This window comes from Leucoraja erinacea, chromosome 39, assembly GCF_028641065.1.
Source record: "Leucoraja erinacea ecotype New England chromosome 39, Leri_hhj_1, whole genome shotgun sequence".
NCBI lineage: Eukaryota > Metazoa > Chordata > Chondrichthyes > Rajiformes > Rajidae > Leucoraja > Leucoraja erinaceus.
Window position 1 is genome coordinate 454,979 of NC_073415.1, and position 13,279 is coordinate 468,257.

Below are 13,279 nucleotides of genomic sequence, written 5' to 3' on the forward strand. Positions count from 1 at the left end.
AGGCTGAGGTGATATCCGGGAAGACGACAGGACGGAATGGTCAGGGGCAGGCAGGTTCAAATCCGTGTAGGCAGTCAGGAAATCGCTGGAGAGTCTTGCATGAATGCTGAGAACAATCTGGCACTGTGTGAACGGTGAGGAGAGTTATATACCGGGTTAATAGGTGATCAGAGGCAACTGAGTGCCACAGGTGAGGAGAGTTGGGCTGATGAGAGGGGAGTGGCAGGCGAGGAGAAGGAGGGACCGGTGGAAAAGTACTGGGAGGTGAAGTGGATGAGAATGAGGAGAGGGCAGACTGTGACAGGGAGTGGATGAGAAAGTGCGATGACATAGAACAAGTGTTTTCAAGACAGCAAAGGATTGGAATACCCTGCCAGCCAGCATCAGAGATCTCCAAAACATCAACACATACAAAGATGTAACTCCAAAGGCACCTCCATCTCGACTAGTACATCCACCACGGTCATAGTGCTGAGTGATGCCCTACTTACAGTTTTCCAGCGTACTATATCCAGATCCAGATCCAGATAGTGTGAATGAGCAATCGCTGGCCGGTATGGACTCGGTGGGCCGAAGGGCCTGTTTCCATGCTGTATCTCTAAACTAAACTCGTGTGAACGGGCGATCGCTGGTCGGCATGGACTTGGTGGGCCGAAGGGCCTGGGTCCTATGCTGGACCCTTCAATCCTCAGACCCCATCACTGTTTGGAAACACTAACTGTGTCTCTCTCCACAGCCACCGAGGGTTTTCAACACCTTTGGAGACCAGCTGCAATGTTGCAGCCAGGCCGGCTCCTGTGAGCAGCAGTGGATTGTGGTCTGCTGGGGTAAAGGAGATGTCGGGCCAGATTTCGGAGCGACCCAGAGCACCACAGTCCGCTCATCCGCGCGTAGCTCGAAGATTAAACCAGCTACAGAAATACTTAGATGCGACTGGGCTTCAGAAGTGCATGGAGGATATCAGTGCCCAGCTACTGAGGAGGACGGAGTTACCACCAAACCCGTATCCGGGACTTCTCTGTCAGATACAGCAGCAGGCAGAGAGGTAGGAATAAGGGGGCTTGTTCCTGTATCCTGGACACACACATTCCTTCTGCAGTTGTACAGAGCCCCAGTGAAACCACACCTGGAGTATTGTGGGCAGTTTTGGTCCCCTAATTTGAGGAAGGACATTCTTGCTATTGAGGGAGTGCAGCGTAGGTTTACAAGGTTAATTCCCGGGATGGCGGGACTGATTATCCAAGTCCAGAACCAGGGGCCACAGTCTAAGAATAAGGGGTAAGTCATTTAGAACAGAGACGAGGAAACACTTTTTCTCACAGCGAGTGGTGAGTCTGTGGAATTCTCTGCCTCAGACGGAGGTGGAGGCCGATTCTCTGGATACTTTCAAGAGGGAGCTAGATAGGACTTAAAAGTAGCGAAGTCGGGATATGGGGAGAAGGCAGGAACGGGGTACCGATTGGGGATGATCAGCCATGATCACATTGAATGGCAGTGCTGGCTCGAAGGGCCGAATGGCCTACTCCTGCACCGCGGGGTACATGAAGCCTATATGGTCGTGAGAAGTCGCCCAAAGAGTCGTACCTTGTTCTGGTCACCGCTGGATTTTCAACATGTTGAACATTTTCGGTGATATGTAACGATCTATGACGGGTGCTGGCAGTTGATGTAAAAGTGGCGTAAGTGGGACAGGCCCTTAACTCTAACTTTCTCTTGAAATCTTGCATCTTTGTTGGCATGGACGAGTTGGGCTGAAGGGCCTGTTTCTGTGCTGTGTGACTCAAATAATGAATTGAGTGCATATGGTTTGCTGTTCTGCAGTGAGAACCATTACAATAACCAACCTGATCTCAGCACTTCAACTCCCCCTCCCACTCCGAATCCGACCATTCTGTCCTGGGCCTCCTCCATGGCCTGAGCGAGGCCCACCATAAGTTGGAGGAGCAGCACCTCATATTCCGCTTGGGCAGTCTGCACCCCAGCGGCACGAACATTGACTTCTCCAATTTCAGGTAGTCCCTGCTTTCTCCTCCCCTTCCCAGCTCTCCCTCAGCCCACTTTCTCCGCCTCTTCCTTTCTTCTTCTCGCCCTCCCCCTCCCCCCTCACATCAGTCTGAAGAAGGGTCTCGACCCAAAACGTTGCCTATTTCCTTCGCTCCATAGATGCTGCCTCACCCACTGAGTTTCTCCAGCATTTTTGTCTACCTTCGATTTTTCGAGCATCTGCAGTTCCTTCCTAACCATTACAATACTGTGCTTTCTTCGCTGTGTTTCTTACCCCTAGGTTTCGCTTAACTAACTCCACGCCACCTGAAAGGATCCTTTCCGATCTGAGTTGGCCCACATTTTCCACGGCGGTTGGATACATCTCAGGTGCAGTAACGCGCGGCGCAGACATTGGGGTCACCCAGCGATGTTCACGGTCACTGGCACTCCGCAGGGTCACCACGACCGAGGTCCCCCACCAGATATCAACCTCTCGCTGTTGCTGTTACAGTCCGAAAATCATCTAGGTTTACTGTGTGGAAACAGGCCCTCCCGACTACCTGAACCATGCCAACCATGCTGGCACATTGGACTAGTCCCAGCGGTAGAGTTGCTGCTTCACAGCGCCAGAGACCCGGGTTCCATCCTGACTACCGATGCTTGTCTGTATAGAGTTAGTACATTCTCCCTGTGACCCGTGTGGGTTTTCTCCAGGTGCTCTGGTTTCCCACACTACACAGGTAGACAGGTTTGTAGGTTAATTGGCTTCGGTAAAATTGTAAATTGTCCCTAGTGTGTGTAGGATAGTGATAGTGTGCGGGGATCATTGACCGGTGAGGACTCGGTGGGCCGAAGGGCCTGTTTCCATGCCTTATCTTTAACCTAAACTAAACTAAGCTAAAGATGTGGGGATGTGTAGTTATTAATTGGCCCTAGTGTGTGGGATAACGTAGAACTAGTGTGAATGGGTCAGTGTGGACTCGGTGGGCCGAATGGTCTGTTTCGATGCTGGATCTCCAAACTAAACTAAACATGTGGGGTTGTGTACGTTAATCGCCGTGTCTATGTGCTGTCTGTGCGGAGTTTGCACATTCTCATCGTGACTCCGTGGGTTTCCTCCATGTGTCCCAGTTTCCTCCCGAACTCCAAAGACGAGCGTGTTTGCAGGTTAATTGGCCCTCTGTCCATTGCCCGCTAGTGTGTAGGGAGCGGATGAGAATGTGGGATAACAGAGCTAGTGTGAATGGGTTATCGATAGTCGGCGTGCATTCGGTGGGCCGAAGGGCCTGTTTCCATGCCTTATCTTTAAACTAAACTAAACTACACGTGGGGATATGTAGGTTAATTGTCCCCAGTGCTATCTGTGTGGAGTTTGCATGCTCTCACAGTGATTGCGTTTGGTTTCCTTTGGGTGCTCCGGTTTCCTCCCACATCCCAAAGACGTGCCAGTCTGTAGGTCCATTGGCCTGGGTAAATTACCCCTAGTGTGTGTAGGGAGTGGATGAGGAAGTGGGATAACATAGAACTAGTTTGAATGGGTCAGTGTTTCCCATGCTGTTTCACTAAACTAAACTTAGACTTAGACTTAGACTTAGACTTAGGCTTAGACTTAGACTTAGACTTGGACTTAGACTTAGGGTAGACTTAGACTTAGACTTAGACTTGACTAATGACAACAGCTCTCTGTGTAAATGAAAAACACTGAACCCGGTGAAAATCTGCCCCTTTGAAAATCTTCAAGAGAAGAGAAGATCTTGAAAGCTTTCAAGAGAGAGTTAAGGGCCTGTCCCACTTGGAGATTTTTTCGGCGAATGCCGGCGTCATATCAGGGTCGGCAAAAGATTTTGAACAATTAAAAATCCAGCAGTGACAAAAAAAATGTTGCGACACTTGAAAAAACGCCGCGCATCAAACGGCATCACACCGCTAGTTTTACGGCGACCTGATACGTCATCAATGATGCCGGCAGTTGCCGAAAACATCGGCAAGTGGGACAGGCCCTTTAGATTTAGCTCTTAGCTAACGCAATCAAGGGATATGGGGAGAAAGCATCTTTACATTGCCCAGTGCCAGGCAGCTGGCACCAAGGCCCCTGTGGGCAGTTTCCGGAACGCTGACCCCCTCTCCATAATGTTCCCTCTTGTTGCATCCCGCAGGTGCCGGCCACACGTCCCGTGTGTGGGGACTACCCGCTGTCCTACGCTGCGTCTCCCCTGCTCACCTCCAGCAGTACCGCTGGCTGCTGGCAAACGCCACCCCTCCCATTGCCAGCCTGCACCAGACCAGCGCACTCTCCGTGAGTACCGCCCACTCCCCTGACTCAATCTGAAGAAGGGTCTCGGCCAGAAACCTCACCCATTCCTTCTCTCCACAGATGCTGCCTGTCCAGCTTTTTGTGTCTATCTTCGATTTAAACCTGCATCTGCAGTTCCTTCCCACCCAGCGTGGAAACAGTTCACCTTGACCCACAAGTGATACAGCGTGGAACTGTCCATCTGTGATAATTAATCCCACCCATTCACCAACCCTCTGACACCCAGAGGAGGTTTACAAGAATGATCCCAGGAATGAGTGGCTAGCATATGATGAGCGTTTGACAGCACTGGGCCTGTACTCGCTGGAGTTTAGCAGGATGAGGGGGCACCTCATTGAAACTTACCAAATAATGAAAGGCCTGGATAGAGTGGATGTGGAGAGGATGTTTCCACTGGTGGGAGAGTCTAGGACCAAAGGTCACAGCCTCAGAATTAATGGGTTTTTCTTTAGGGAGGAGATGAGGAGGAATTTCTTTATCAGAGGGGGATGAATTTGTGGAATTCATTGCCACAGAAGGCAGTGGAGGTCAAGTCAATGGAAATATTTTAAGGCAGAAATAGATAGATTCTTGATTAGTATAGGTGTCAGGGGTTATGGGGAGAAGGCAGGAGAATGGGGTTGAGAGGGAGAGATAGATCAACTATGATTGAATGGCGGAGTAGACTTGATGGGCCGAATGGCCTAATTCTACTCCTAGAATGTATGAATCAAGAAAAGGCTTATAGGGAGCTACAACAGGACAGAGGAATGTACAGCCACACGCGTAGTACAGTCAGAAGCTCATTGCATCAGAATTAAAGGGCGCTCTTTTAGAAAGGGGATGAGGAGGAACTTCTTTAGTCAGAGGGTGGTGAATCTGTGGAACTCATTGCCACAGAAGGCTGTGGAGGCCAAGTCAGTGGATATTTTAAATGCAGAGATAGATAGATTCTTGATTAGAACGGGTGTCGGGGGTTATGGGGAGAAGGCAGGAGAATGGGATTATGAGGGAGAGATAGATCAGCCATGATTGCATGGCGGAGTGGACACAAAAAGCCGGAGTAACTCAGCAGGACAGGCAGTATCTCTGGAGAGAAGGAATGGGTGACGTTTCGGATCGAGACCCTTATGTCCCTGTCCCACTTAGGAAACCTCTGGAGACTTTGCGCCCCACCCAAGGTTTCCGTGCGGTTCCCGGAGGTTTTTGTCAGTCTCCCTACCTGCTTCCACTACCTGCAACCTCCAGCAATCACCTGCAACCTCCGGGAACCGCACGGAAACCTTGGGTGGGGCGCAAAGTCTCCAGAGGTTTCTGTTCAGGTTTCCTAAGTGGGACAGGGGCATTAATCTGTGGAACTCATTGCCACAGAGGGCTGTGGAGGCCAAGTTAGTCGATATTTCTAAGACAGAGGAAGAGGATTTTTTATTAGAACGGGTGTCAAGGGTTATGGGGAGAAGGCAGGAAAATGGGATTAGGAGGCGGAGATCAGCCATGGTTGAATGGCGGAGTAGACTCGATGGGCCGAATGGTCTACTCCAATCCCTTAAGGCAGCAACATTACCGCTGCGCCACCGTGTTAATTGGCCCTAATGTATATGATAGTGTTAGTGTACAGGGAGGGGGGGGATCGCTGGTCGGCGCGGACTCAGTGGGCCGACGTGCCTGTTTCCACGCTGTATCTGTAAACTAAACTAAAGGCTCAGTTTGTCATCGAAGACATTTGGATCATTTCATCCGTAAACAAATCCATTTTGAACATTCCTGCGTCAATTCCAGGTCCAGGTATTCTCTGGTCTCACAGGGCCGGGCATCTTCACCGGAACCTTCTATGACCTGCCTCCCGCTGTCGATATTCTCCTACATTTTGTCATCATCGGGACAGACGTACAGAGAGCCGTGTCCCGCTTTGTGGAATGTCTCCGCAATGATGTGATTAGGACAATCAAACAGCAACATCACCTCGTCTTCAGGTAACTCCCAGAAACGGGAATGGGATTGGGAATGTTGTGCAGTACGCACCTTGGACCAATGGTCTATTATTATCACAGGTACAGAAGTGCAAGGACATTATTTTTTTCAGTAATACAGTTTAGTAAAGTATTGCCGTACATAAGCACAAAACCCGATTAGTACAACGAAATAGTCCACAGAAACAGCATGCAAGACTCGCCATAGTTTAGAGATACAGCGCGGAAACAGGCCCTTCGGCCCACCGGGTCCGTGCCCACCAGCGATCCCCGCACACGAACACTATCCTACACCCACTAGGGAAAATGTTTACACTAATGCCGAGCCAATTAACCTACAAACCTGTCCATCTTTGGAGTGTGGGAGGAAACCGAAGATCTCAGAGAAAACCCCTGGGTAGAACGTATTAACTATTTACCGACAGCACCCGTAGTCAGGATCGAACCCTGGTCTCTGGCGCTGCATGGCAGCAACTCTCCCGCTGCGCCACCGTGACTGCCTCATCAGTGACTGACTGGCACGGGGGCGCAGCGGTAGAGTTGCCGCCTCACAGCGCCAGAGACCCAGGTTCCATCCTGACTACGGGTGCTGTCTGTACAGAGTTTGTACCTTCTCCCCGTGATCTCCAGATTCCTCCCAAACTCCGAAGACGTACAGGTTTGCAGGTTAATTGGCTTGGTATGAATGTAAAATGGTTCTTAGTGTGTGTGTGTAGGGTAGTGTTAGCGTGTGGGGATCGCTGGCCGGTGTCGACTGGATGGGCTGAATGGCCTGTTTCTGCGTTGTATCTCTAAACTAAACTAAACATGGATATGCAGAGAAATGATTATGTGCAGTCAAATAAGAGTTTGTCCTGGCGTTGTGTTCCACATTGAACCAATTGCCCCAAGTGTGTAGAATCTGTGGGGTTAGGATGGGATTCTGTGGAGAATACAAATGGGTTTGAAGTGGCGTCGGTGAGAGTGGGTGGTTGATGAGAGTGCGGGTTGTTTTGCTTCAGGACCTGTTTCTGTGCTTTGTGACTCCCGGTCTCTATCAGTTGTATCCAGAATATTTCCCCCCCCACACCCACCCTCCCATTCCCACACTGTCCTGGGCCTCCTCCACTCTCTGTGTGAGGCTCAAAGCAAATTGGAGGAACAGCACCTCATATGTTGCTTGGGCATATGTTACACCCCAGCGGTATGAACATTGAAGTCTCTAACTTCAAGTGACCCTTGCTTTCCCTCTCTCCATCCCTCCCCCATCCCAGGTAGACAAAAGTGCTGGAGAAACTCAGTGGGTGCAGCAGCATCGATGGAGCGAAGGAAATAGGCAACGTTTGTATCTCTAAACTAAACTAAACATGGATATGCAGAGAAGTGAGGGACACGGATTATGTGCAGACAAATAAGAGTTTGTCCTGGCATTGTGTTCCACATTGAACCAATTGCCCCAACTTTGCCTATTTCCTTTGCTCCATCGATGCTGCTGCACCCGCTGAGTTCCTCCAGCACTTTTGTCTACCTTCGATTTTCCAGCATCTGCAGTTCCTTCTTAAACCCTCTCCCATCCCAGTTCTCCAACACGTTTGACTGTCCTCCTAATTAAATTTTACCTCTTTATGCTTCATTGTTAACTTCCCCTAGCGAACAATGATTTATTCGACATTTTCCTTTATATTTGTTCCCTTAGATCTCTCGTTTTCACACCTTACCCTTCATTATCTCTGTGCCTCCCTCTCCCCTGACTGTCAGTCTGAAGAAGGGTCTCGACCCGAAACGTCACCCATTCCTTCTCCCCGGAGATGCTGCCTGTCCCGCTGAGTTACTCCAGCATTTTGTGTCTATCTTTGGTGTAAACCAGCCTCTGCAGTTCCTTCCTACACATTTTCCAACCCTGACCCTGGAACCTGATCTGTCTAAAACTAATGCCGAGAAGAATGAGGAGAATTGTTATCGCTGTGAGAGAGAACTAAATAGCGTCTATGGTTCACGTCTACGCCTGAATCACTAACGTGCCCTCTGGTCCGATCCTCTACTGTTTCAGGTTGGTTATCCCCCTGGACCAAAATGGACAAAAGAAAGTGTTCTCCAAGGTGAGTATCTCGCTGTCAGTTCTGTTTGTGAATGAAGAGTTGATGATGAAGAACACAATTCCTTTCTTGTTTAGTTTAGTTTAGAGATACAGCGTGGAAACAGGCCCTTCGGCCCACTGAGTCCGTGCCGACCAGGCATCCCCGCACATTCACGGTGGCGCAGCGGTAGAGTTGCTGCCTTACAGCGGAATGCAGCGCCGGAGACCCGGGTTCGATCCCGACTACGGGCGCTGTCTGTACGGAGTTTGTACGATCTCCCCGTGACCTGCGTGGGTTTTCTCCGGGATCTCATAACAAGAGGATTTCAGTGTAGGAGTAGACAGGTTCTTCTGCAGTTGTATAGGGCTCTGGTGAGACCACATCTGGAGTATTGTGTCCAGTTTTGGTCTCCTAATTTGAGGAAGGACATCCTTGTGATTGAGGCAGTGCAGCGTAGGTTCACAAGATTGATCCCTGGGATGGCGGGACTGTCATGTAAGGAAAGATTGAAAAGACTAGGCTTGTATTCACTGGGGTTTAGAAGGATGAGGGGGGTTCTTATAGAAACATATACCATATAACCATATAACAATTACAGCGCGGAAAGGCCATCTCGGCCCTTCTAGTCCGTGCCGAACACGTATTCTCCCCTAGTCCCATTTACCTGCGCTCAGACCATAACCCTCCATACCTTTCCCGTCCATATACCTATCCAATTTATTTTTAAATGATAAAAACGAACCTGCCTCCACCACCTTCACTGGAAGCTCATTCCACACAGCCACCACTCTCTGAGTAAAGAAGTTCCCCCTCATGTTACCCCTAAACTTCTGTCCCTTAATTCTCAAGTCATGTCCCCTTGTTTGAATCTTCCCTACTCTCAATTATAAATTACAATTATAAAAGGACTGGACAAGCTAGATGCAGGAAAAATGTTCCCAATGTTGGGCGAGTCCAGAACCAGGGGCCACGGTCTTAGAATAAAGGGGAGATCATTTAAGACTGAGGTGAGGAAAAAAACGTTTTTACCCAGAGAGTTGTGAATTTGTGGAATTCCCTGCCACAGAGGGCAGTGGAGGCCAAGTCACTGGATGGATTTAAGAGAGAGTTAGATAGAGCTCTAGGGGACTAGTGGAGTCAAGGGATATGGGGAGAAGGCAGGCATGGGTTATTGATTGGGGACGATCAGCCATGATCACAATGAATGGCGATGCTGGCTTGAAGGGCCGAATGGCCTCCTCCTGCGCCTATTTTCTATGCTTCTCGATGTTCCCATCTCCGGTTTCCTCCCACATTCCAAACACGTACAGCTTTGTAGGTTAAATGGCCTGGCAAATGTAACAATAGTCCAGCTTCCAGTATAGTCCCTGGTGGACACTTCAAAAGTGATACCCACAAGGTACAAGGTGGAGTGTGGGAGGAAACCAGAGCACCCGGAGAAAACCCATACGGTCACGGGGTGAATGTGCAAACTCCGTACAGACAGCACCCGTAGTCAGGATGGAACCCGGGTTTCTGGCGCTGTGAGGCAGCAACTCTACCGCTGCGCCACCGTGCCGCCCCTATTACTTTGAGTGATGTGGACGTTACTGCAGGTCCAGCATTTCCTGCCCACCAGTGACTGGCCTTTGAGTAGGTGGTCTGAGTGGACCTCTTGGGCCACCACAACGTGGTGAAGATTCTCCCAAGTGATGTGAGATCGACGGTCGCTGGTCTTGAATGTGCGATGAAGGAAACTCCTCAGGAGGTAGACTTGACTACAAAAATCTCAAGTCTGAACCCAAAAGATGATATGATTGTAGAGCATGGAAACAGGCCATTTGGCCCAACTTGTCCATGCCCCACCAAAGCTAGTCTATTCCCATTTGCCCACATTTGGCCCATGTCCCTCAACACCTTTCCCATCCATGCGCCTGTCCAAATGTCATTCAAATTTTAAGCAACACACACAAAGTGCTGGAGTAACTCAGCGGGTCAGGCAGCATCTCTGGAGAAAATCGATGGGTGATATTTCGGGTTGGGACCATTCTCTAGTAGCAGTCTGAAGAAGGGTCCAGACCTGAAACGTCACCCATCCTTTTTCTCCAGAGATGCTGCCTGACCCGCTGAGTTGCCTGGTGCTGGCTCAAAGGGCCGAATGGCCTACTCCTGTACCGATTTTCTATGTTGCATGTTGCATGTTCTATAATGGTATGCATGATCAATAGACAATAGACAATAGGTGCAGGAGTAGGCCATTCGGCCCTTCAAGCCAGCACCGCCATTCACTGTGATCATGGCTGATCACCCCCAATCCGTACCCCGTTCCTGCTTATCCCGTATTCTAAAACTGTGGCCCCTGGTTCTGGACTCCCCCAACATCGGGAACATTTCCTACCTCTAGTGTGTCCAATCCCTTAATGTTCTTATATGTTTCGATAAGATATCCTCTCATTCTTCTAAACTCCAGTGTATACAAACCCAGCCGCTGCATTCTGTCAACATATGACAATATGACACATATGATCCTGTTGCATGTTGCATGTTCAGTGTTCTATGACGGTGTGCGTGATCCTGTGCTGTGCTGCACTGTTCCATGTTCCATTTTGCATGTTGCATGTTCTATGATGGTATGCATGATCCTGTTCTATTGCATGTTCTATGTTGCATGTTCATTGTTCTATGTCGGTATGCATGTTCCTGTGCTGTGTTGTACTGTTGCATGTTCAATGTTCTATGATGGTATGAATGATCCTGTGCTGTGCAGTGTTGCATGTTGCATGTTCTTTGACAGTATGCATGATCCTGTGGTGCATTGTTGCATGTTACATGTTTTATGACCGTATGAATGATCCTGTGCTGTGCAGTGTTGCATGTTGCATGTTCTTTGACAGTATGCATGATCCTGTGGTGCATTGTTGCATGTTACATGTTCTTTGACAGTATGCATGATCCTGTGGTGCATTGTTGCATGTTGCATGTTTTATGACAGTATGCATGATCCTGTGGTGCATTGTTGCATGTTGCATGTTGCATGTTGCATGTTCTATGGCAGTATGCATGATCCTGTGGTGCATTGTTGCATGTTGTATCAGGGTGCTGTGTTGTCACTGATTGCTCTGTTGGCCCTGTGTCTCTAGGAGGAGGTGATGGGCAAGGCGGATGCTCTCCACTCCTGTGTCCCAGCCGCCCTGTTGGTGAGGCAGCCCGTCCGTCTGGAGTGCCTGTGGCGACTGAACGCCAAGGGGGAGGATTTTGCCCGGGGAGCGAAGTTGTACGGCCTGACCATCGTCCAGCCCTCTGAGGGTGGTGCGGATGAGAGGTACGAGTGCTGGCATCCCATGCCCACACTGGCGTAACCCAGGCCAACCTGTGAGGTTTAGTCCAGCCCAACACATGATCGTGGCCATGTTGCTACATAGACACTGGATAGACACAAAGAGATGGAGTAGCTCAGCATCCCTGAGAAAAGGAATAGGTGACGTTTCGGGTCGAGATCCTTCTCCAGACTGGGGTGAAGAGTCTGAACAAGGGTCTCGGCCTGAAACGTCACCCATTCCTTCTCTCCAGAGATGCTGCCTGTCCCGCTGAGTTACTCCAGCACTTTGTGTCTATCTTCGGTGTAAACCAGCATCTGCAGTTCTTCCCTACACATGAGAGTGGCTTCACAGTGGTGCAGCAGGTAGAGTTGCTGCCTCAAATCGCTTGAGACCCGGGTTCGATCCCGACTACGGGCGCTGTCTGTACGGAGTTTGTACGTTCTCCCCGTGACCGCGTGGATTTTCTCAGAGATCTTCGGTTTCCTCCCACACTCCAAAGACGTGCAGGTTTGCAGGTTAATTGGCTTTGGTGTATGTGTAAATTGTCATGTGTCCCAGATGGGAAAATGAAATTCTTCCTTTGCTTCAGCACAACAGAATATTGTAGGCATAAATACAGAACAGATCAGTGTGTCCATATACCATAGACTATATATTATATATACACACATAATTAAACAGATAAAGTGCAATAGGCTGTTATAGTTGAGAGTTTGTTGAAGTTGTGTTTAATAGCCTGATGGCTGTGGGGAAGTAGCTATTCCTGAACCTAGATGTTGCAGATTTCAGGCTCCTGTACCTTCTACCTGATGGTAGCAGGGAGATGAGTGTGTGGCCAGGATGGTGTGGGTCCTTGATGATGCTGGCAGCCTTTTTGAGGCAGTGACTGCGATAAATCCCCTCGATGGAAGGGAGGTCAGAGCCCATGATGGACTGGGCAGTGGTCACAACTTTCTGCAGCTTTTTCCGCTCCTGGGCGCTCAAGTTGCCGAACCAAGCCACGATGCAACCGGTCAGCATGCTCTCTACTGTGCACCTGTAGAAGTTAGAGAGAGTCCTCCTTGACAAACCGACTCTCCGTAATCTTCTAGGGAAGTAGAGGCGCTGATGAGCTTTCTTTATAATTGCATTAGTGTTCTCAGATCAGGAAAGATCTTCAGAGATGTGCACGCCCAGGAATTTGAAGTTCTTGACCCTTTCCACCATCGACCCGTTGATATAAACGGGACTGTGGGTCCCCCTCCTACCCCTTCCAAAGTCCACAATCAGTTCCTGGTTTTGCTGGTGTTGAGGGCCAGGTTATTGTGCTGGCACCATTTGGTCAGTCGGTCGATCTCCTTCTATACTCTGACTCGTCCCCATCAGTGATACGTCCCACAACAGTGGTGTCGTCAGCGAACTTGATGATAGAGTTCGCTCTGTGACCGGCTATGCAGTCATGAGTATAGAGTGAGTACAGCAGGGGGCTGAGCACGCAGCCTTGAGGTGCTCCCGTGCTGATTGTTATTGAGGATGACACATTTCCAGCAATACGAACAGACTGTGGTCTGTGAATGAGGAAGTCGAGGATCCAATTGCAGAGGGATGCGCAGAGACCCAGTTCTGAGAGCTTGGTAACCAGTTTGGAGGGGATGATGGAGTTAAATGCCGAGCTGTAATCAATGAATAACAGCC

The 13,279-nt window shown here is 49.6% G+C and overlaps 1 protein-coding gene across 1 annotated transcript; it reads left to right on the forward strand.

The window, feature by feature from the left end:
- The first annotated feature begins 209 nt into the window (after positions 1-209).
- LOC129714358 (uncharacterized) lies at positions 210-6,419 on the forward strand. Its single transcript, XM_055663907.1, has 4 exons — positions 210-1,045; positions 2,285-2,373; positions 4,143-4,282; positions 6,059-6,419. Exons 1-4 carry the CDS (start codon positions 837-839, stop codon positions 6,254-6,256), a joined length of 636 nt encoding a protein of 211 aa, XP_055519882.1. The 5' UTR covers positions 210-836; the 3' UTR covers positions 6,257-6,419.
- Positions 6,420-13,279: the final 6,860 nt, after the last annotated feature.